General features: G+C 38.8%; 1 protein-coding gene and 1 long non-coding RNA gene across 6 annotated transcripts in view; one reads left to right on the top strand and one right to left on the bottom strand.

The window, feature by feature from the left end:
- Positions 1–1,353: 1,353 nt before the first annotated feature.
- Positions 1,354–25,586, top strand: part of pam (peptidylglycine alpha-amidating monooxygenase) — a 41,496-nt gene continuing 17,263 nt past the window's right edge. For 2 of the 5 annotated variants that reach the window (XM_086053230.1, XM_086053226.1), the window contains exons 1-12: positions 6,853–6,974; positions 9,086–9,209; positions 12,119–12,182; positions 13,293–13,380; positions 14,438–14,529; positions 15,736–15,819; positions 16,384–16,432; positions 17,957–18,024; positions 20,471–20,551; positions 22,514–22,590; positions 23,541–23,644; positions 24,306–24,499. In XM_086053230.1, the coding sequence (XP_085909356.1) occupies positions 6,853–6,974; positions 9,086–9,209; positions 12,119–12,182; positions 13,293–13,380; positions 14,438–14,529; positions 15,736–15,819; positions 16,384–16,432; positions 17,957–18,024; positions 20,471–20,551; positions 22,514–22,590; positions 23,541–23,644; positions 24,306–24,499 (1,147 nt within the window). Of the gene's footprint in view, positions 1,444–3,533; positions 3,559–5,808; positions 5,830–6,677; positions 6,781–6,852; positions 6,975–9,085; positions 9,210–12,118; positions 12,183–13,292; positions 13,381–14,437; positions 14,530–15,735; positions 15,820–16,383; positions 16,433–17,956; positions 18,025–20,470; positions 20,552–22,513; positions 22,591–23,540; positions 23,645–24,305; positions 24,500–25,586 lie in introns of those variants that run through there. The other 3 variants (XM_086053227.1, XM_086053228.1, XM_086053229.1) reach the window with 3 other exon arrangements.
- On the bottom strand, positions 7,499–14,659 carry LOC147135120 (uncharacterized). The gene is made up of 3 exons (XR_015089811.1): positions 14,561–14,659; positions 11,059–11,179; positions 7,499–7,882 (listed from the first exon to the last, which is right to left on the bottom strand). It is a non-coding gene; the product is annotated as an uncharacterized LOC147135120 (long non-coding RNA).

Raw genomic sequence — 25,586 nt, 5'->3', positions numbered from 1 at the left:
ACCAAGTCCGGCACCGATTCGTTATCCTTTTCTGCCACTCCATAGATTCTCAATTACAGCGTCTTCCATATCCTTCCATTTCAGTCATTTTGTTTTGTAGTTTCTCTTGCCATCTTAATAAAGCGAGGATAGCTTCTTTAGCATCAGCATTCCATTCTTCCAACTCCGCCACTCTCGCCTGTGCTTCGGCAATATCCTTCCGCTGCCGTTGCGTCTCTGCGATGTTCTGTCCTCGTCCCCCACTCATTTCTTGTTAATTTACAATTCGAGTTGAGATATTTTAATAATTTTGGGGGGAAATAATTATCAAATAGACTCAGGAGCTCTGCACTACGCTGCCATCTCGCTCCGCGCCGCCCCGGAAGTCTCAAAGGGTTTCAGTTTTGATGAAGGTATCTTTAAGAACATAGTTTTCTATATTCTTGTTGAACAAACAACTGTACCGGTCAATTAGAATATTGCAAAATTGTATCTGTTACAACTGCTGGTTGACAGTAAAACTGAGGTATGGCTATTTCTCTGTTAGCTTTTAAATTTCATCAATTTTCAATCACCGATTTTTTTCTGCATACATTATAGCCTACTGATTGTTTACATGATGTGTGTCAGATTTCTAAGTTTCAGAGACTCCCTTTCGTTTGACACCAAAAAGGGGAATGCATATTATTAAGACCTTTACTTCGGGTTTCAGCAGTAGAACCAAAGTACAGGACAGTATACACTAACTTGCAAAGCCAATGATCTGAATGCGTTCCTGAAAAACTAAGAAAACAAAGCACCGTTTTAGATAGGTAACCGACGTGAGTCCACACAACATTAAACTTACCTACAATCCCATTGGGTCACATGGTAATAATAACAACACAGAAAACAGTTTATGACCTGTTTGTTCGTTACATTGCCAGTAGTGCTGTAGCGTTATGAGAGCTCTTGCGTTTCATTGGAAAGAAACCGGAAACACAAAATCACTTCCTGTAAAGTCTTAACCAAAAAAAGCATAAAGCTTTGGCTTTGCCTTTCGTAAATGATTTATTGTGATGATTACTATTATTAACATATTTTTTAACAAATGTTAAATTTTAATAAAGTATTTTTTTATTTTATCTGTCGCGTTCATTAATTAATAAATTAATTATTCAAGAGGTCAAGCTAACAAGAAAATGTGGGAGAACTCTGGGAGCACAAGAAGGAAAACCTTTACGGCGGCATATTTTATGCAGTCCCCGAGGATTTATAGCAATCTTAATACGTCATTAAAAAATTGTAACTGGAATTGGATCAAACACTAAGAAAAAAAGGGCGTTCGCTTATATACATCGCTTTTATTTTGAAACTGTAAGAAACCGGACGGATCTGCGTATGTTACTGACAAGATAAATCCGATGGGCATGACTGAAGTTACCGTCATAACACTGTTGACAGGAGGACATCTACGCCGTGCAGGTAACCAAGCATTCGTATTTAATTAACCTTAAGAAATTAGTCAGCCGTCTGGCCAAGCGTAGAAATATTCTTTTGGAGCCAACAATTGATTTATCTCTGATGCAACTTAATTGGCTACTATGGCTTTTTTTAACCAGTGAAAAGCTTTGTTCGTCTAATGTAATGTCAATTAGTTAACTACATGGATTTTTTGATATGATTGATAATCGAATTCGAGATGGCATTGCTTCTATCAGGTTGTACGCTCGCGCGAAGGGATGCGACGCGTTTATTAGCAGCTATGTTGCAAGAGTTTAAGATGGCTATTTTGTAGCTTACAGTAGCTTCCTGTTTGTTGAGGCGTGACATCTCAGAAATGGCACTCACAATTGATGCATCACTATTGATTCACAAGCAAAGCAAACAAAGCGTTTTGCATTGAATGTATTAGTATCTCATTCAATCTGTTGTTTGTTTTGCAACCCTAATTCCTTCGATCGGCTATGGACTAATTCAGCAGGAAATTAAACCACATTCATTCTCTATCGAGATGCAGATTGAGGACTTGATAGATTGATGGTAAATTGCGTTGTGGGTAGATTTGTGGATGTTATTGTGTTTACTCGTGGGCTACGTGCGATGTACCATGATCGGACTCAGCCCTGTTTCCATAGTTTCCTCCCGCCTCCTCCCATTTGGCTGTGATGTCAGAACATTACTGTGCCATTCAGTCGCCTCCTCCCCGATTATTCCACCTGACTGTTGTTAGGGATGAGTCACACAGTGAGTCACACTAATCTGTACATTGCCGATTATTGTCACCATCTGAGTTTTAGTTCCAAATGTGTGTCCATGGATCACTTTTGTTACAATTGCTGGAATTATCAATTACCATAACCAAGTTGTACTGGGCTAGGGCCCAACAAAAACGCACAATATTTTTTTTGTTTTATTCAGCAATACATACACAGTAAACATCCACTAAAGATCCACTCACATACCAGATCCCATTAATTGTAATTTAACACTTGAATAAAACTGAACCAAAAAAATCTGTCTTTAATGCGACAGTGTGTAAAATGTTTTTATTTTTCAATGTTCATTCGTAAAAGAAACACTACGAATTTCAATAATATGCAAAAATATGTTCTATCATGGTGGCACGGTGGTCAACTGGTTAGCACAGTTCAGAGGTCGTGGGTTCGATTCTGGCTCCGGCCTACCTGTGTGGAATTTGCATGTTCTCGCCGTGCCTGCGTGGGTTTTCTCCGGGAACTCCGGTTTCTCCCACATTCCAAAAACATGCATGGTAGGTTGATTGGGCACTTTAAATTGCCCATTGAGTGTGGTTGTTTGTTTGTCTCTGTGTGCCCTGTGATTAGCTGGCAACCAATTCAGGGTGTCCCCCACCTACTGCCCAAAAACGGCTGGGATAGGCACCAGCACGCCCGCGACCCTTGTGAGGATAAGCGGTATGGATAATGGATGGATGGATGTTCTATCATATAAACGTACATTTTAAAAAATATAATCGCAGGTCTAAATTAGGGCTGCTTGATGATGAAAAAAATATTAATCACGATTATTTTAGTAATAATTGAAATCATGATTATTCAAACGATTTATTTTTTGGTACGAAACAAGAAAATGTTTAAATGTAAAAAATATAAAGACAAATACATTTCTTCCAAACACTATAATTATGTAAGTTTCAAACAACATGTATAAAATTACTTATTAAAAAATAAAAGGTGCAAATGTATGAGTTCCTTGTGTGTAAAAAACAAAACAAAACAGTGCAGCGGATATAAATGCATATTAATAATCATTTTTTACAATTATGCCAATTTTGTAATTGTGGAGTGTAATATCATAATTGAATTTCGATTAATGGCACAGCCCTAGTCTAAATCATTAATTACACACTAATAATTCACAATAGGAATTAATATAAACCTTACAAACATCATATACTTAAATTGGCAGGGGCGAGGTGGCGGGGGACCAAGTGTTCTGAAATTCCTTCCTACCCATCGAGATGTCCTACCAATGCCCAACGCATGTGCACAATGCCGATAAGTGTTTTTGTAGGAATTTAAAACTTTTTGTCCCACCTGTTGTACATAGTTAACAGCGGTGAGTACTTACTATTGTCATTTTCATTGAGTCTTATTTGACTTTTTCATTGCCTCAAAAATACTTTTGGCGTGTGTTTTCCATCATAGCTTCTAAGCACTGTGTGTTTTCTTGTAGTAGCTTTTGAGCATAGTGACCACATTCATCACGCAGTGTATGTATACTACACTCAGTTGTCAAGGACGTACTGCCTGCTTTCGCCTCAGTGTAAGTTTTAAGAGATTTTTTTTTAATTTCTACCTACCAGTCTGCATCTAAACAAAACAAGCTGAAAGCGCACAGTAGTATTTTGGCTGTCAAATTAGCCTTTGCTAGGAAGCTTCGACGGGGTAGGACCATTTAGCAGAACATCGGAAGAGAAACCAAGTAGCAGCAATTACGACAAGTGTGTGGACTGTGGAGCAGATGCGCTCAGTTACAAGCATGAGTTCCATAGGATACAATTTGCTGCTGAAATGGGATGGAACGAAGCCCCAGTTGAATGAGCAAACAATACGACAATTTGTTCATGCGTCTGTGTTTCACCGCTGTCCGTCACTGGACCGAGAGGTGTGTTAAGTTTACCGGTTGATGTGTTGAACGAGCCAAATACAACTGCAGTCGGTTTGCCTACGAGTGCAGTTTGGAGCTGAGGACAGTTGACCACACACGATCAAGGTAACAGAATGCTGTGCAAACTATGGTGAGACTATGGTGAGTTTACGAGGCTCACTGCATTAAATAAAGTCAAGGCGGACACAGCGCAGTATAAGTAGCATTATTGTCACAGGGAGACGCGTTGTATAGGTTACTTGTGGGCAACAGACCCACTATATCATTTTATAATTCACAAAAAAGATTAACAGTGACTTTTTTTCTCCTTGATAGTTTATCTATGCACAAGACAATAAAGTTCCTGAGTCGTTTCAAGTTAGGAACTCATTGAATAGTTTATTCAAGTGAAGCCTGCGTGTGACCATTTTTTCTACTTTGATTATACGTATTCCGAACCATGCAATGTTTAGGTGTCATGTTATTTATTTGACTTTTTGCATAATTAAGTCTTTTGAGACTGCTGATTATTTTGATCTGTTAAATACTGTGTTATTAAAAGCTGGTAAATTTAAGTTTTTCAGTTATCTTTGTGACTGAGTAATTGTTGTATTGTGCCAGCAACGGTTTTGTATTTCTTCATGCTTTTGAAAATATATATAGATTTTTGTCAAAATTACGGCAATAATATGGCTGTTTTTTTCAGATAATGTTGCATAATAGCAGTTACCATAAATAAATGGAAAAATATACAGATATTCCATGTGATCGGAATCGGTATCGGCCGATCTCACTCATGCATGGTCGTTATCGGTGTCGTAAAACCTTATCAGAACATCCCTAGTATTAACACATATACCACGTACAGTACTATCTGTAGTGGCAGAGTAAAATTATGTCTTTTATTCCCTTGCTTTCTTCCTTCCTTTCTGGACAATTCATCTTAATTTTAATATCTTTAATATCTAAAATTCTGCCAGGAACATTACAGGACTGCATGTGTTTTGCTGTATATAAATATGTAATAGCGCTTCAAGGAATAAATCACTCACAGTATTATTTACTGAGCAGTGACCGTTCAACAATGCGCATCGTGCACATATAGTTTCACGCTTGATGTGTACCTATGATGTAAATTACAAACCTCTCATCTTTTTTTTAATGGGTGAACTTAAAATGTTTTAAGTTGCCCAACAATCATTGGCCCCACTGTACATGTGCACACATATTTTTAAATAAATGCAGGCCCCCAGTCATTTTAGTGCTAATGGTCATTTTCATGTGAAAACATTTTCAATTACCAAATAAATCAAATGATTAGAAATCTCACTTACCATAGCTGCACTTCAACGAGCCGTGACTATATGTATTCCAACAAGTATTACTATTATGACAGAAACGACACAGTGCAGTGTCATAGCGTTTGCTATCCATCCTTCCATTTTCTGAACCACTTATCCTCACCAGGGCCGCAAGCGCGCAATAGTAGTCGTTGTAGCCTGTGCATTAGGACATCATAATTTGGCAATGAAACTTCACTTTGTGCCGTGGTTAGCCTGAAGTACAGTTGCACCGAAGCGTGGGGAATCTGAGCATGTAGCCAGGTTTCCGTGATTAACAAATGCAACAGTTCCTGACTTAACGATTTCCCACTCGTTGTTACTCCAGATCACCCGTTCTGTGTGTTACAGATCTGGCAGATCGGAGGTAGAGAGGCGCCTCAGCAGCGGAGTTTGAGTGGTTAGCATTTACCTTAGCCTAGCCGCTGAGCCCATCTAGGCAGCCCCGCTTTTGTTTACGTTGCCTCCACCACCTACGACGCCTGATAGACCCGAAAACAATCCATGCAGGTCCCGCTAAATGCGGTTAAAAGTCAGATTATAGTATCCAGCAGAAAGGAAATAAATAAGTTAAAGTGGAAAAGGCACGGCTCATTCATCATCACACTCCGACGTGCAAGCCCTCCGGCGGCTGCCTGAAGCCGCTTCTCCCGTGGCGGAGCTTCACCTGTGACCGCCAAAATCATAATGCGTCTCTGGTATTTGGCCCGCGGGCCATAGTTCGGTATGATGATGATGTTCTAAACATGATTTAGAACATATTTAACAAAGACTTCAAAAGAGCGATACTATTATGTGTTTTTGTTTTATTTTTTACCTATATAGAGGGGGGCATAATTTACATGCGGGCTGCTCATACAGAGGAGGTCCTTGGCTTGGATTATGCGGTACTCGATCTACTCTGTTTCGACTTTACGCCATTTTGTCTCCAGCCCCATAGTGTGTGTGTAAAAAAACAAAACCGGATCTTCTAGTGATGCTGGTCTAGCCAAGAGTAAATCCATAACAATGGAAACGAAGCTGGATACCATCAAAAGGTTGGAGAAAGGCCAGACGCCGACAAAGATTGGATATTTATTTAGAGATTTATGGGGTATTAAAGGGTTGATTCCGATTTTAGGTGGAAATATGGGTTACTTTGACAGTTTGACAAAATCTAAATTATGATTACCATTTGTATTAACTGTCCAACGCTACTTTGACTGTGTGACGTGGAGTAATGTAGACTAAGTGCATCTTCTTTCCTAGTGGGTGGAGTACCAACCAACATCTCACCATGCCAATAGAGTGAGTGCCTCCTGCTTTAGATGCACTTCTCTCATCCCCTGGTCGTTCAAGCAAAGTCAGCAAGGTAAGTTGTTGTGAAAGAATCTATCTTTTGCAGTTTCATCTTCATCACAGGTCATGTCACAGCTGCTGTTCCATGTGTGCAGGTGTTAGGACCACAACCACGATGAGCCGCCCTGGTTTATGTGTGATACTTCTCGCGTTCATTTGTAACAGTAATGGCCAGGAAGCACTCAATCCACTTTATAGGTCCAAAAGGTAGGAAAAAAAGCTATTTTTGTTTGCTATTTATTTTGTTCATCTTTGCAAGGATATATTTTGCAGTAGTAGTATGTTTTTGTCAGATGTAAAAAATGATTTTGTTCGTATGTAAGTTTTGGGTCAATGTAGACGTTAGTTTTTGAAGAACATTTGAGTAGTTTTTTTTTTTCGTTTTCCCATTTCCAAATCTAATTTGTCTGCCAAAACTAAAGCCCCAAACAATATATCCATCCATTCTCTTCCAGTAATCCTATTCAGGGTCACAGGTGAGATTGCTCTGATCCCAGTTGACTTTGGACTAGAGGAGGGGTAAACCTTGGAACTAAATTCTAGTCAATCACAGGCCACATACACAATGTCTTGCAAAAGTATTTATACACCTTGAACACATTTGTCATTTTACAGCTACAAACAAAATTTATTTGATCAATGTCTCATGTAAAAGACCAACTCAAAAGGTTTGTGATGTGGAAAAAAATAGCACATACCTTTTTTATTGCTGATCAGAAAAGCGTGGCGTGCAAAAGTATCCCCCTTCGATACCCATAAATAAAACCCCGTGCAACCAGCCACCAAATTAGTAAACAGCCCAGCTCTGGCCTCTGAAATTTAGCTGAGGCCTCTGAAATTTATTGAAGAAATTGAGTAAATAAACAGTGGTATGAATCCAAAGGAATACACCAGACAGACAGGTCATGGATAAAGTTTGAACATACAGTATATCACTTAGTACTGTGCAATCCACTGCAAACCTACTAGGAAATGTCCGTCCACTCGGCCAACGGCTGCATCATGTGCTGTACCAGGCAGGCCTTCTCCATAGTTTATTCTTGCCATCATTCTGGTAGAGGTTGATCTTGGCTTCATCAGTCCAAAGAATGTTCTTTTTGGGTTGCTGAATTCCCCTAAATGAAACGTAACGTGAACACGGTAGTTAGCCTGCTGTCGACTATCTTAAAAGTCTGAATGAAATATCAAACTTTCGTCTACGGTGGTTTATTTGCCCTGACTTTTTTAGGCTTGAAGTAGGGATTTAATAACATTGTGTTATTATAAGTGATGCTAGGAGTAACGTTAACAAGACTGGCCTATTTTTTCATAGGGTCAGTTGAGAATGAAAAGGCAGGGGGAGAAGATTAATATTATAGAGCTGAACTCATTCACTCCCAATCCGGTTAAAATGGATCGTTCTTCGTTCTCCTTGCGAGCTGGTAACAAAGAATTGAGCGTCTTTCCTCTTCATTGGTGTTTTGTTATGAAATGTCTAATTGATGAACATGACAGGCATCTACCTGTATAGCCGTCAATGGCAGTGAATGAGTTAAGGATGGAACGCTTCGCCTATATAGATAGCTCCTTTAACTGCTGATTCCATGGCAAAATCTTTCAAATGCAAGCACCACACCGCAAATCAACTTCAGGCCCTTTATGTACCTCGTCTTTTGTACGTCAGCACAAGTTGACCCATGAGGCACATTTATCCCTCTGAGTTTTTGGCTTCAGGAAACGAATAAAGAATACATCCTTCATATGTGGACGGTCATAGTGTGTTGACTCGACATCTTTCTTTCTGAGATAAACGGGCAGAATGCAAGCAGCACTAGCAGGAGTCGTCTGCGAGCGCGCATTTACATTTGTCTGCGGTCTATGGTGTGACGTCACGCGGCATGCTATTAGGACCCATTAGCTGACCAAAAACATGCCGGATGTAAAATACACGAATCAACCAGCAAACCTAAATGCATCAAACGAAACAATAATTGTCAATGTCAGGTTATAGATGATTACATAGATGGGTGAAAAGCCACTTCCGCCTTATGCTTAATCCGTCTTTTTAAAATTTCCCGTTTATCGACGGCAAAATGGGCGTCCGTCATAGGCGGACAGACGGACCGGTCCGTCGGCTAGGCGGAATGCCCAGAAACTGAAACTGATCAATCTTTCATCCGGTTTGAATGCGGATACATTTAAGTGAAAGCCGAAAACATAACCGCGATAGGAATTTCATTTAACCAGTTAAAATAGAAAAATGTCAGTGTCCAAATATATACAATATGGACCTAACTGGAATAGCATGAATAAATCTCATATGTTTGTGTGTCCATCAGGATTCAAGAAAGTGCCGGATCAGATTCCAGCAATTGTTTGCCAAGGGCAAATGGGCCACAGATCTCCCCAAACTCTCCTAACTTCTCTATGGATCTTCGGATGCCTGGTGTCACCCCAGTTAAGGTAGGGATGCTGTATTGGAAAAACCCAACTGTACAAACCTTTACCTTCAATTCGATTTGAATTGTAGAGCATGGGTAATTCCCAGCAAATTGGTTAAAAGACCCTGTAAAGCAGGGGTGTCAAAGTCAAATGGACGGAGGGCCAAATAAAAAAAATTAGCGACAAGCCGAGGGCCGGACTGATAGAATGTTCATTGAAATATTCAAAAATGTCCAGATTGGATCGGGTCCTTCGTGCCTGCTGATGATGTCACGCTTTATACATCTGTAATATATTTCTTTGCGTCTATGTTTGTCACCCCCCTGGCTGTTGTGTTTTTATCTTCGGAGTTACTAAATAAGAAATAAAATAAAGTACATTACTGCTACTTTAGCGCAGTGGCAGCTTGTACGTCACTTCCGTTTGCGTTTCTACTGCCAAACTGGAAACAATTTTCTGGTTGACTCGGGCTGCAAGATTGTATGAACTGTACATAATGTGAAGTAAAACGGAGAGGATCATATTGGTATGATGTCTACAGCTGACCCTATTTTAGAGTGGCAAGGTATGGATGTGGGTGCTCCTGTCAGAGAACACAGGCCCGTATTCCACTTGACACGTCTATTTATTGTAGTCTGCAACAACACAAAGAATAACCTAGCAACATCATCCAATGCATATCCATTTGTTAACAATATGCCTAAACATTACAATTCGCTGTATTAAGAAATTAATTAGCCAAACAATACATACAATACACATTCACACGTTTCACCACTAGAATAGTTAGCATATGAGCCAAACTAACTAACAGGTGTTCATCAACGTGACATCACTCACGAGAACATATCTAGGCTATTATGCACAGCAGTTACCTGACACGAACTTAAATTATTAAACTCACCTTTTAACATTTACACACAACAAAAAATGTGGTGAAACACGGGCAATCTGCAACTACTGAGTTTGCTGGCACGAACAAACTACGAGCTGTGTCGAAGGAGGAAAGAGAAAAAAAAAAAGTCACTCACTATCAACACTTAGCGCTCGAATAGCATTCAATGCCTGCTCACAGTGTGGGACATCTCAGCACTACGTCGAAACTCAATGAATTTATCAAATGCCAACAATTACTAATAATAAAACAATGTAAGATTTCTAACATAAAGTATTTCTAATAAAGTGTGTTTTACTCCAAATAACTTTTCACCACAATCCGATTCTGAAAGCCACGAAAAGTGACGTGAAGTCTTCAGTCAGCATGTAGAACAGCCATGGGGTGGCAAACATTGATGCAAAGAAATATATTACAGAAATAGTGTAACGAATTGGGTTATCTGTGTTGTGGTCGAATTTGTGTCATGCCAAGTTGTTTTGTTTCCAAGGTTATTGAATGCATCGTGCGGCTCACTGGATGCGAGGGCATGCGAGCGAGAGTAGTGGAGGACGAACAGGAGAGCCGTTGCTCTTTTTTGACTGAACGGTTGTCGTACTGTATTGGCGTCGGCTGCGGCCCTTATTAGCCAGTTGGACTAATAAAAACATGATAATTAAACTACGTCTGACGGCGTGTTCTTTGAAGTTGCTACAATATATTTTAAAGCGTGACGTCTTCGGCAGGCGCGAGGGACCCAATCAGATCTGCTACCCACACCGGCTTACTGCGGGCTGCGGGCCGGATCTAATAATAAAGCAATATCATCCCAGGGGCCGTAGAAAACATTCTAGCGGGCCGGATGTGGCCCGTGGGCCTTGACTTTAACGTGTGCTGTGAAGGAATAAAAAAAAAAATAGGTCTTTTGAATTCGACACACCACAGAGAAGGGTATTGTTAGCAAGCCTACCTAATTTGAATGAATAAAAACATTACCTGGCTCCAAAATAATGAAAAATAGACGCCGCCCTTCATCTGCAGGACTGTGTGGGTGTGTCTGCTGAAGCTGAACTTCAGGTGTCAATCAAGTACGTGACTTCTCCGTGTCCATGTCCTCCTGACAAAAAATCAACATTCGGGCCATGAGCAAACACTCGCCAACCCTTGCCGCTCAGTGAGATACGCGCTAAAGGAAGTGACAGTTGCGCCGAATAGCCACTTCAGTATCAGTTTTACACACGTTAAGTAATACAGTTTTATATTAATCAGCAGCACTATGGTAACCGAAGTTTACAACATGTGAATGTAGTCACCCCATAGAACCTACTTGTGCGGTGCAATAAGCTCATTACTTATGTAGGGGAGGGCCGACTCATGCCGTTGTAGCCACGTCCAAAAAAATCCTGCCAACTGAGACCTTTGAAAAAGAGTTTAAAGGAAGATCTCAGCAGGTCAGTACTAAATCAGTCTGTCTTTCCACATTTTCAGAACTTACAGTATCTTCAAACAATGTATTCAGAAACAAGTAGCAAAAATGACTTTGAAGACTTGTGGTTTTATAGACAAAAAAAAAGTGCAAACTTGTCACCCGTTAGTCAAACTTCTTTAAAGGATTATATTATGAAGAATGGACTTTAAATGCTTGTATATACTGGAAATAGTTGGGTCTCTGAAGTCTGGACTGAAATTACTCAACCAAGGAAATTATTTGTCAAATTCCTGTTTCCTGATTTTTTTCTTGTCACGTGTGGGGTCTCCCACAGTTTGGAAGTCAGCTGCCGAATTTAAAATCCTGCCGTGCGAACCAGGCTTAAAGATGACGTCACATCATAACCACGCGCAAAATACGTAGTAGCCGCAGAGGGACATCAATCGCTCAACACAGGTGGAACTTTACGCTGTGTAGAGCGATAACAATCACTCTGACTGGGGGCGGCCGCCATGCAATTTTGAATCCAGGAAAAACTCTGAATCAAACAGAAACAAATTCTATTTTACTGTAGACGATTACTGTAATGTCTTTATTTCTAATAAAAGTTATTATTTTATGTTTTAGTCGGACACTTACCTCTGCATGGCATTTCCTGTGCCAACTACCGGTAGTCATGCTGCATATGTCGGTGAGTATCATTCTTATCAAACATCTACTCAAAAATGTGTTACATCATCTGGGTGACTTCTATTTACCCTTTTGGTAATCCTTTGTTATTGCTCTCTCAGGATTACATTTTTATAAATTCCCACAAGACATGTATTACAAATGACAACAACAGTAAATTGTAAATGGAGTGCACTTATATAGCGCTGTATCTACACCAGTGCGGTAATTATCTAATATGTGACATGATTGTGAAAATCATTATCAAATGAAGTGATTTTACTGCCAGGCCAAGTTCAGGTTTGTCTCAACAGGTTATTAACGCCCAGTATGGCAGAGATTTTTTTGGGTCAAATCACGGCAGGCATTCCAAATTAACAGTTGTAATTTTCACACCCACAAGTCATATTAATGACTGTGAGTGATTCCGTTGTCCGAAAAATGACGTGCCGGTTGTAAGACAATGATGTTTGAAAGCAGCAGACCATAAAACATTTTCCCTTATACGTTCAAAATGTATTTTGGATCAATGAGCGCAAGGTTGAACTTTTTGGCCATAATTCCAAAAGCTATGTTTGCTCAAAATAGCAGTCAGTCCTAGCACAGAACATTTAGGCTTCTGCTAGAAAGCCAAATAAAGGAAAATGCAAAGAAACGCCTATTTGAACATCTGAACTTTATTTGGGGTTAATAAAAGGCACTTTTACATTTTGCCAGGTGTGTGCTGACACCCATTTATACTACATTAAGTTTTTTATTATTGAGTCGCTTCTTGAAAACAATTTTTAAAAAATCAATTGAGCTGTACTGCTTATATTTCAGAATAATCTGTGAATTTTGAAATATTTTCTTATATCACAAAAACCTAGCATTTGAACAGGATGTTTTATATTCACTCTTGATGAAGGTAATTTACAAGCAAATTTATTTTTTATCATGCTTTCCTCTATTTGAGAATCAGTCTCCAACTGAATCATGCTCTTTATGAGTGTAGGATCGAGGCAGGATTAATGAGAAATGCTTATAATATAAAATTGGGTTAAAGCATTATTTTATTGAGTTATATGCAATACATTTAGTTGAATATTGTTACTTAGTCTATATTTTCTAACTGAATGCTTTTCCTGCTCAGTGGACTTCATACCTCAGGCTAGTATGAACACAGTCCATCACATGCTCCTGTTTGGCTGCAAGTCCCCTGTCTCCACCACCAACTACTGGTAACACCTAACTTGTTGTTTTTTTCACTTGTTCATTGTATATTTATTATTGTGGCTGAACTATTTTTGTGTATGCAAAGGTCCTCTTTTGCATAACGCAGAGTTGACCTATTGATTTTCTCCTGCCAGCAACTATTTATTTAGCTCATGTGCATCAAGCGCTTTTGTGACCATCATCTGTTGTACTCACAATAGTCACTGAAATAACGTAAAACTAGCAAAAGTAATATTACATTAAAACCAAAATAATACTGAAATGTTGAATTGTGACCCAACATAATTATACCCCCCCATCAAACTGCACTTGACAAAAGTTACAATTTACTACTCTTAACGTTATATTTTTTTCACAACCTTTTGAGGCGATCACAGCAATCAGATGATTTCTGTAACTTTCAATGAGAGGAAGTCTCATTGAAAGTTGCTGACAGGTATTTTGACTCATCAGCACATCTAGGAGGGGGATAATTTGATGCTGCAAAAATGTTTGATAGTTCTCATTAAAAAAAAAACAAAAAAAAAACATATGCACTAATCTATCTCTTGTAACAAATTGCCCTTGCATTGCCAGAAAATGGCCTCTTGCACTCACATTCACACAGTTTAGGTTAGTTGTCAAAAATCTTGAGTTTTCTCGTATTTGTCCAAAGCTCACAATAGGCATTTTGTCAAATAACAAAATATATGGTGCGGACAGGTGCAGAAGTCTGAATGAGAGTTGCATAAGTTGTGCAACAAAGTACCTGTATTCATTTAAGGGTTAAGGTTTAGGTGATTGATATGATTTTTGCCCTGGCCAAATTCATTTTCCATATTTTTAATATTATATTTGCGCAAAGATACAACAACAACAACAAAAAAAACACTGCCTGATTTTCAATCATTTAAACTCATTTTAAAATGTATTTTTGCTTTTGCCGCTTTCCAGACATTTCAGGGATCGTTGTGAATTTTTGTATAAGGATGCCAACATTTCTGGTTGATTTTTGTTGAATGAGTCTGTTTCTGGTGCTGTGCAATGTCTTTAAATGACTGACTGTGACATTTTTCACTCAAGGGACTGCGGCACTACACAGGGTACTTGTGCAGATGAAACATCCATTTTGTATGCATGGGGTCGAAATGCACCACCAACGAACCTACCAAAAGGTATGTTTTAGAAGTAGAAATCATCACTAACCTGGTCAAGTCCAGACGGACATCACAGTCCATCATTGATTGTCGCCCATTTTGTTTACGAGAGACGGAAAGACCTGCCTGTCTCTCGTGTGTTGTTTTGAAGGAACTTGAGTAGACTGCATTTACCGTATATGTACAGTAGGTGGCACCTAAGAGAGACTCATGAGTTAAGTTGGCTGTAGGGCAAGAATTAATTATGCGCTAAGAGGAATAAAGTAGCTTTGAATACAGATACAGAGAAGTTCTTGTGCGTTAAGTTTTACATTTCTATTTTTTGTTTTTTTGGACAAAGTGGGGTTAGGAGGTTGTGAAACGGTATTTTGCAGCCCGCCACACTCCATTTCAGAAGGTGGCAGTAATGCACCAAAAGTTGTTTACCAACGACTAAAAGACAGAAGAAGAAGAAAAAGACGACATTGAAGTAGAAGAAAAAAAAGGTCATTTCGTTTGCACAAGGACTAGGAAGCATCCACCAGGATTGTACCTTTGGCAACAATGCAACACGGGATTCTGGCTAAGGAAAGCAAAACTTGACAGTAAAACTTTGAAGAGTTAAAGTGGAAGCATGCTCCCACTTAACGGTTCAATAGATTGGCAAATAAGTTTAGGCTGTGTGAAATGTCAAATGTATATGAGTTTAAAGCTGTTTGAGCAGCAAGCCGACGCAGTATGATGCAGATAATTGCATCTGCCACGCCATTGCACCTGCTTTCCGAAAAATCAAATTAAGAGTTACAGGATGGGGCCAGAGAGGGACTTTTTTTCCCACAGATTATTTTGCCTTTTTATTACTGCAATTTGTTTTGACAGTTTTAACAAATATTACCAGAAATGTTTTTGTTTCGTTTTTTTTTTTTTTTAATTGTAAACCTTTTCATTTCAGTTGGTTATTACATTTTCACGAAGGGCCAATTAGGTTTTGAATTGTTTTTCCTTTTATCAGAATAAAATCTTTGGAAAATGGCGTTTTATATTTACCATACTTTGGATGTCTGGGGTTTTTAAATTGTTTTGAAACTTTCAAGTCTGATAGATAAGTGAAAAACAAAAAATAAAAAGTCAAAAAGGTGTTAACTTTGATGGCACTGCAAGGTAATTAAATACTTTTCTTTAATTTTGATACTCAACTGGCTAGTACTGTGCCTCTATTTTAATGTTGTCCCTTTTTCTCAATAGATGTTGGTTTTGAAGTTGGACGGAATTCAGGAGTGTCTTACTTTGTGCTACAGATCCATTATGCAGATGTCAGTGCTTTCCAAGGTAAGAACTTGAACATTTTAACATGATGGCAAAAATTGCTTGATGAATATGCCTTATACTTTAAAGAGGACCCAACCATTTTTTTCAAGAATGTGTTCTATGCAGGCCCACTAGTTGAAACAAGGCATCTGTGTGAAGTATGAGTTAAGCAGCAAAGTCCACTCGTTTTTAGTCATCTCAGGGGGCGGCCATTTTCTCACTTCTGTCAACAGAAAATGACATCACAGGTCTTCAGGGCTCAGAGAACGACCAATCACTGCTCACCTGTTTTCTGAAGCTGAGCCATGAATGGTCATGAACATATTCTTGAAAAAAAATTTTTGCACTGACTTCCTCTTTCATGATTGAGCAGTGCTTCCAACCCAATGGTTTGACTAAAACGAAAGTATTGTAACCATTCAGTTCTTTGTTTATTCGTATTTGTGCAAAGTAAAAAAAATAAAACACTAAAACTTATCTATTTTGCCATTTATGATATTTATATATATTTATATATAAATGTGTATTGTATTCTATCGTTATTGTATTATTTGCTTTTCATGTTTTTTTTTTTTCCTTCTACAGATCATCATAAAGATTGCTCAGGTCTCACTCTAAGAATAACATCAACACCGTGCGTATTTTATTTCTTTATTTGTATTTTTTTACAAACAAACTATTATACGTTCAGTAATAATGATTTGCTTTAGTACAGTACAGTGGAACCTTGATGTAACGGTCTAGTAGAGGGGAGGAGTTGTCTGTATCCACTAAATTGAAGCCCTTTTTTCCCCTGCCAACATGCCTGCCACATAGACACGTCTGTTAGCCAGATCTAGTCTGTACTGTGCAATTGTGATAACAGCGGCACAACCCAGAAACACCAGTCTCTGTCTGTTGATTGCACCGTGCCAGTAAACATCAACAGCCAATTCTTGAACCAACAGACTTTCACAAGTACTGTACAAAAGGGCGTTTTGAGTGGACTGGAAACTATTTTCTGTCCGTTAAAGCCTAAATCTGTGAAATCAGGGTCCAATAAATTGAGGTTCCACTTTGTGTTATTGTGTTCTACGGAGACTGTTATAGCACTTGGAATCTCGATTTACTGTATACACTCCCGTTCAAAGGTATTGAAATGGTGAGGCCAATTCCTTCACTTTTGTCAAAAGAGTCATGAGATAGAACACATCAGAATTTTAGCTTTTATTTCCATGTTTTTACTTCTGGATCTGATACACAACTTAGACGATAGTATTATTTGGAACAAACGCAACAGGATCAGAAGAAATCGCCAGCATGTGAGTTAAATATGTTTTTTTGCAAAGTTTCTGAATACTTATGACCATATGATATTTCAGTTTTTCTTTGCAAAAAAATCTACATTCTGTTTTTGTCTGAGTGTACATTCTTGAGAAATAAAATAAACTTGTTTTGATTTTGGCAAATGGCTGAAATGACACAAAGTGAAAAATTTCAAGGGTCTGACTACTTTCCGTAATCACTGTAAGTTGTGGTATCTACGTGATCCTCGAATGTAACACGATGGCCATTGTTCACCATTCAGAGGTAATTTTCTATGCACAATTGGTCATTTGTACCAGTTTTTCAACTGAATATCTGTGTATGAAGATAGTGAAGCTGTTCAAGTGTAAAAATAATAAATTTAACAATTTTTTTTTTTACTTGAGTGCTTGCACCATGCGCTCCAATATGAAACAAAGAAGTACCTCAACATTTTTGGGCTTTCATGTCACACTCCTGGCACATACTTTTTGAGTACCACCCATACATAATCATTTTGGTTACAAAAAGGGAAACAACAGCATGTTGTGCTTGCTGAATGGCTTTGGCTCAGTTGGTAGAGCAGGTTGCCCAGTGACCGAAGGTTCGGCTTTTCGAATCTTGCATTTGTCCTGTGAAAAACACTAATGTACAATTTTGGGAAAAAAATTATTTTCACGTTAATGTGATGTTTATAACGCAATGAATTGAATAATGAATTGGCTTCACCACTCTTTTGGAGAGATGGTGTAAGTGGTGATCATTGTCACTCAAGACAACAGAAGTGAAATGTCTTGGGGGGGAAATATAAAATATGTTAACAGATCAGTTCTTGTAACCTCTAATTGATTCAACCTTTTTTTTTCTTTTGCAGGCAGCCATTTATTGCTGGTATATACCTGCTCATGGCAATGGACACTGTTATCAAGCCAGGAAAAATAGGTACACTATTTTTCTTTTCTGTACACTTCATGTGTGATGAGCCAAAGTTGATAAATTCCACTTCTCTGCATCAATTTTTGGTATCCAAAAACATAAAACAGTTGATGCATGACCTAAAGAATAATACCATTTTCGGCTTGGAGCACACCTCCAACTTGGAGCATAAATAGTTCAGTTTCCACCTCAAACCCAGGCTAGTACTGTCCTAACTTAGCCTCGTTGCATGAATTTATGAAGCCTGCTCAGATGAGAGATGAACTATCTTCCAAGATAACTACAACAGTCTAGTTGTAGAATATCATAGTAAAGCTGTGCACACACCATCCCAATATGGGTGTACCACCCCAATTCCATTGAAGTTGGGATGTTGTGTAAAATGTAAAAACAGAATACAATGATTTGTTCAACCTATATTTATCTGAATACACTACAAAGACAAAATATATTTAATGTTCAAACTGATCAACTTTGTTGTTTTTTGTAAATAATAATGAACTTAGAATTTTATGGCTGCAACACGTTCCAAAAAACCTGGGACAGGGTCAAGTTAACCATTGTGGTACATCACCTTTTCTTTTAGCAACATTCAATAAACGCATGGGAACTGAGGATACTAATTGTTGAAGCTTTGTAGGTGGAATTCGTTTCTTGCTTGATTTACAACTTCAGCTGTTCATTTTAAATGGGAGGCAGGTCGGGACTGCAGCCAGGCCAGTCTAATAGTATCTGCACTCTTTTACTACAAAATACGATTTGGCATTGAATGAGTTAATACATTTGAACATAATATGAGGTAATTCGGTGTTATGGTAGTTCAATTCCCCATGCCGCGCCTTGTTTTTTTTCTTCAAATTTTTATCATCTTTGACGTCCTTTTATTGGGTTTGCAAGATAATTTGGGTTGGAAATGCCTTCAATGCTGTTTTTCAAGCTATTTTAATAGTTTCTTACATTCTTGTCATTCTTAACAGGCCGCTTTCTCATAAATATTCAAAGGGGTGTCACAATTCTCCAAATCCTTGATTCGATTTGATTTTAGAGTCATGATTCAATTCTTGATTTTTATTTATTTTTGAATTGTGTATTTATGTATGTACAGCACAGAGGCCTATGCCATTTTTAGACTTAGTTTTATTCTTTGAATTTTCTAAAGTAAATGGTATTTCAAAAGCAATTTCCATTATTCTTGTATAATTTATTACATTGGACACTAATGGCCAAATTTAAATGAGATTATTTACAATATGGAACAATCTTGTTCTCAGCAAGAGCAAGCATGAAAGAGCGGCTATAAGCTGCGGTGTCACGCCTCCTTTATTTACGTTGCAGAGCTCTAAACCAGGGGTGGGCCTTTCCGGTCCTCGAGTGCTGGTATCCTGCATGTTTTCTATGTCACCCTGCTGCAACCCACCTGATTCAATGATCAGGATCGTTATCCAGCTTCTACAGAACTTGCTGATTATATGATCATTTGAACCAGGTGTGTTGCAGCCGGGAGAGATGGAAAACAGGCAGGACACCGGGCCTTGAGGACTGGAATTGCCCACCCCTGCTCTAGACCAACCTTTTGTACCGGATGCTCTGGTGTGCCCAACTATATTTCTTGGTTGCACCAAAATTTTGGACCGCATCACATTTACATAGCTGCCTACCAATGGTAATTCACTTCCTTGAACAATTTGTCAAAATGTTCATATTTTTAAACATTAAAGAAGGACTGCGTGCAGGACTGTTTTACTGTATATATACTTAATATTAATTCTTCAAAGAATAAATCGTACACAATATTTACTCAGCAGTGACATTTTCATAATGCACATTGCACACGCATGGACAGTATGTAAACATGCTTTGGTTCGCTTTTCTCCTTAATTGAATATGTTTTTAATTTTATTTTTTAAATCCACCTCCATGGTGATGCCCGTGGCTGCCCAGTGAGATTTCTTTGGCGGACCGACAAATGTCTGCATATGTGTGGCGGTATTGCTTAAAACCCTGAAGTGTATTTTTAGCATGTGTGAAAGCTATATGAAGCCACCCCCCACTAAAAGTTGTAAAAATGCTTTTGAGTTTCTCCCAAAATGAATTGAAGCAGTTTATTCCTCAACTCCTCTATGATTGGCAAGTGATGCAGATGTAAGTTGATTGGGCCTTTAGCAGTCATGAAGTGGGCAGGTACTTTTATCAGTGTGGAATTTACATCACAATGAATCCAAAATCAGATCCAATAAATGTCAAAGTCTTTCGCCTTTAATTGCAAACAATCAACAAACCATATAGATTTCAAACTTAAATCATGTCACGGACTCATTTTGATGGTATGAGACCTTTTGATAATACAGTAATGGACAAAGTAGAAAATACAATAGATATTCTTGTGTTTGTATTCAAGGTTGAGCCTTGTCAAGGTTGAGCCTTGTCACTAACTGTCTGTTTATCTTGTTAGTTACAAATGCGGACATCGCCTGTGACTACACCTCGTATCCAATTTACCCGTTTGGCTTTAGGACCCACACACATCGTCTGGGTAAGTAATGCCAGCATATTTAAAAATACACACACACACACACACGCAAACATTTTATCTTTGAAGCAACAGGAAGGGGGTGTGGTGTTGTTGTTCCTGTGCTACTGAGTTCTCACCACTGTTATGAATAGAGTAATTTTGTGTTGTTGCAGTTGTAATTTTCGTTGTTGGATATTAGGCTGATGAGCTGATCATGAAAAGATGCCTTTGTGACCAAGTGGTACATTTTATTTTGTGGCATAATACTGGACAAAGACTTCGACTGAGGTCGCAAGCCAATTGCACTTTAAAGGGACGGTGGGGCCTGGATGGAAGTTCATTTTATATATTTTTTGATCAGGAAAATGGAAAGAGTTGTCATTTTCTATTCTATCAATAAATTAGGAAATAATTGACTCCATGAATAACGCCTCTTGTTAATGAGGAAAATGGCCGCGCCCGCTAGCATTCTATCCTTGTTCGGTCGGAGTCACTGGAGGGACCGATTACAAACTCTCCATTGGAAATCATTGTACTTTAATTGCTTATAACGTCCAAAAACGGTGATCAATTGGCACCAAAATTTATGTGGACATCCTAATGACCACTTCAACATATCAAAAGGATTAACCTCTCCGTGGCTGATTTATGAGAATGAGGAAATGTGGAAGTGAGCATGAGCTACATAGATTTATGCTGGGACGAGTGCACACTGCTTCTTTGCTGCGCGGACAGTAAGGAGCTAATGTTGTTGTGCTAACGCCTTTTGTTGTAACGGCCTGAAGCTAGTTGTTGCTATTAGCCGTCCCGTTATCCTACCTTTAGCCGGGGAGGGAAGGGGGTGGGAGTATAAAGCTCCAATCTGCCTGCCCTTCTGCTCGCTGCAAGCCGTCGTCTCCCTCCTGGGAGTTGACACGAGTTTAGCGTGTCCGAAATGTCCGAAATATAAACCAGTCGGGGTCCGTGTGCGCATTCATGCTCTTGTCCATTTCAGCCTGTGTGAGTGGAGAAGCAATCGCCACGGTATTTTTGATTTTGTGGAGGTGATCATGATGAGATCACGTTTTACGTCAATAAATCCAAACTATTGTGCAGAACACTTTAATACTTTCAAAGGTTGAAGTGGAGAAGAGTAGTAATGTACATTTGCATTTTGGTGGCGATCGGTCGCCGTTTTAGACAACAGAACTGACAAAGCGAGCAATATTACCACGCTTGGCTCCCTCCCATGACGTGGACAGCTGAGACCGAAAACATAACATAAGCCACGCCCCAAAAAGGGGCGGGGAAATTTGTTGTAAACCTAATCACAAAAAAGCCCTTAAATCACTACAAAGTCTTTTGTGGTGGGCATTTTAGTACTCATATAATAGATTTGCATGTAACAATGACATATGTGCCAATGTTAAGTTTATCCAAGTGTCCCTTTAATATGTCATCATTCAATAATTGGCTTCATTGCAAACTTACAGCATCTAATAATAGGAAGCTGAAGGAGATGGGCAAAAGCTAAAGAAGCCAAGCAAGTAAAATAACTGTATTTGCTAAAGATTTACAAAACATCTGTATTACAATGTCATGTCCAAAAATAAACATCACCTCAGGTGATCTGTTGTCACATTTGGAAATGAGGCTTATCCTCCCTATCACATCCATACATACATACATACATACAACTTCTATACCAATGACCTGGGGCAAAAGGCATACTACAGACTAGACTAAAGAAACTAACTAATTCATAACTAAAGCCTACATGTCACCAGTCAATCACTGGGCACATACAATATAGTCACCGACAACTTTTCACACATTCATATAGCCACTGAGTGGCAACTGAAGCCACGCTGCCTGCACCGAAGTCAAGGGAATGAGCCGTTACACCATTGGTGACTTATTACTAACCATTGTGTCAAACTTTTGAAGCCCTTACCCAGAATAACACATGCCTACCTTACTATTTACTTCCCATTTCTCCAATAGGAAAAGTGGTCAGTGGCTACAGGATCCGAAATGGAAAATGGAGCCTGATTGGGAGACAGTCTCCTCAACTACCACAGGTATGCAAAAAAACAGTATGCAGCAACCAGGGGCGGAGCCATGGGTGGGCCTGGGTGTGCACAGGCCTGCCCAGATTGACAGACTGCCCACCCAGTGAGATTCATGAAAAAATATATACTTTTACATTTTTAGTAAATTATCAAAATTATTTTTGAATTTGTGTTTCGTTGTGTTTTTTTTTAATTTTATTGAATATTAAGAATGGCATCATTGTGGTTGTCTAAGGAAGATTTAAACTTCATATTATTCAATTTATTGAATAATAGGGACAGGAAGATTGTGCTCAGTGAGAGAAATATTCAGGCGCACCCTGATTTTTCCAGGCCCATCCATTAGCCACGTTCTGGCTCCGCCTCTGGCAACCGTACTGTCCGCACAGGCATGCGTATACCTTGTTTGGTTTTATTGTAGAAAAAATGTCATACTGTGATTCCAAGTACTGTACACACATTTCTCATGGCTATACAGTGTAATCCTTCATCAAGTGTGCACAAAACAGTTTTGGTGATTTTTCAACTCCAATCAATAATAAAAGGTTAAAAAAGCTTGCAAATGTCAAGTTTTCTTACGCGATACCCAGCTGCTAACTGTTACGGATTGTCCATATTATATTACTGATATCATTGAGCATCACCTCGTTGCGCCTGTAACGGGTATGTAAAAAAAAAAAATCATGGGCCTCAAACAGGTTGAAAATTAGCGTCTATGTGTACAGTATGTGTGTGCACTGTTCAAATGTCACTGCAAACTAAATATTTTAATAATTTGATATTGATTCATTCTTTGAGGCATTAATATTAATTTGTGCAATTGCAATGCCTTGATTTTAGTGAGTCATAGCCGTGAATCCAATTGACACATGGCTTGGCCAATGAGTGCATCGGCCTAATGATAAAAGACAATAGATTACCCCTCACATGACCTATGACTGTAAGACTTCCTTGTCCAGGCTTTCTATCCTACAAACCATGATGTGGATGTGCAGTATGGAGATACACTCGCAGCCAGATGTATGTTCACTGGTGAAGGCAGAAGTGAAGAAACATACATTGGGTAAGTTGTACCATACTCTGAATTCTATTTCACTAACTACAGTCTGTCTGGGGAGACAATAAACTATGATTTTACTTTAAAGCATTTCACAAAAAAAACATTCAATGTGAAGAGCAACTTCTTAATATATTGGATCATTGTGACTATGATAAAAAGTTACACAGATGTATATAATGATAAGGACTGTTTGTTAGTGAGCAGGAAATAATGGTAGCATTTTGGACACTTTTATCAAAGAGAAATCCTGATATACACATTGTCATCACATGATTCATTGACATACATGCAATTTGAATGGATAATGTGTTCATACATTAATCAGTATCAAAAGACAAAGAGATGCTTTCACCAGATTTAGCAGAAAGATCATTTCCATGTTTAGTCAATCAATCTATCCGTAGATAAGGAATGCTGTTGTTTTTTTCTACTTCACTAAGTAACATGCTGGCGCTGATTGGGATTTTTTTTCATTCACTTCATTTAATTTCACTTAATGTAATTTTCAGTAAAATATTACTATAGCGGGATATACAGTATATCGTTATTGGGATGTCAAATTACCTGTATCGGGATATGCAATTTTGTTCATATCGCACAGTCTAACATGACTAAATATATTTACACACATGCTTTTGTTCTTACTTTCTAATTTCTACTACAGGGCTACCTCTGATGCCGAAATGTGCAATTTCTATATTATGTATTACATGGACAGCAAACACGCCATTCCTTATATGAGCTGCATGAAGCACGGCTCTGGCAAATTGTTTCAGCACATTCCACCTGAAGCCAGTATTCCCATTGCTGTCAGTCCCGAAATCATGAACTCCATGATGCATATGGCACATTCAACAGGTACACTACTTTTTTGCAGTTAAAATGTCATTACAGTGTAACTGGTATTCAGTATTCAGTGCTTCACTTTTCCACATTTTAAGTTATGCCTAATTCCAAATGGATTTTTTTCCTCTAACTTCTACACACAATACCACATAATGACATTTCAATAATATAGGCTTTTTTTGTCACAGCGAGCAAAGTGGCTTCCATACTGAATAAATGAAAGAAGTTATATACCATTAGAACTCTCTGCTCTGATGAGACGATTGAATTCAGGATCTGAGAGTCAGATTGAAGTAAAGATAAATGTGGTGATGTACAGAGATGTACTGGATAAAAACCTGCTCAAGAGTGCTCTTGACTTCTCAGCCTGGGACAGCAGTGAATAGTCTCAGTGAGACAATGACCAAAAACACAAAGTTAGAGGGTTAGGACAACTCTGTAAATGTCCATGGATAGCCCAGCCAGAGCTCCAACGTGACAGAACTTGAACAGTGCCTCAAAGAGGAATGGGTGAAAATACCCAAAGATAAGTGTACCAAGCTTAATGTGGTATCATATTCAAAAAGATTCAACAAAGTAGTGAGAATAGGATGTGAATACTTACTACTGTAAATGTACTGTTCATGTGATTTCTATTTTTTGAATAAATTTGCAAAAAAAATTCAAAATATTTTTTCATGTTATCATGAGGTGTTGTATATATCATTTTGAAGAGAAAAAAAATATTCCATTTTGGAAGAAGGCTGTAATAACAAAATGTGGAAAAATCACTGTGATTAATTTTCCAGAGGCACTCTATCTACCCATATTGTCCATATACATCCATCCATCCATTATCTTCCGCTTATCCGAGGTCGGGTTGCGGAGGCAGCAGCTTCAGCAGGGAAGCCCAGACTTCCATCTACCCAGCAACATCTTCCAGCTCTTCCGGAGGCGTTCCCAGGCAAGCCGGGAGACATAGTCTCTGGAGCGTGTTCTGGGTCGTCCTCTGGGTCTCCTGTCGGTGGGACATGCCCGGAACACCTCACCAGGGAGGCGTCCCGGAGGCATCCTAATCAGATGCCCGAGCCACCTCAACTGGCTCCTCTCAATGCGGAGG

The sequence above is a fragment of the Filicampus tigris genome, chromosome 15, assembly GCF_054856515.1.
Source record: "Filicampus tigris isolate MCC_2025a chromosome 15, RoL_Ftig_1.0, whole genome shotgun sequence".
Lineage (NCBI taxonomy): Eukaryota > Metazoa > Chordata > Actinopteri > Syngnathiformes > Syngnathidae > Filicampus > Filicampus tigris.
Note: the sequence above shows the minus strand (reverse complement) of the source record. Positions and strands in the feature narration are given on the sequence as shown.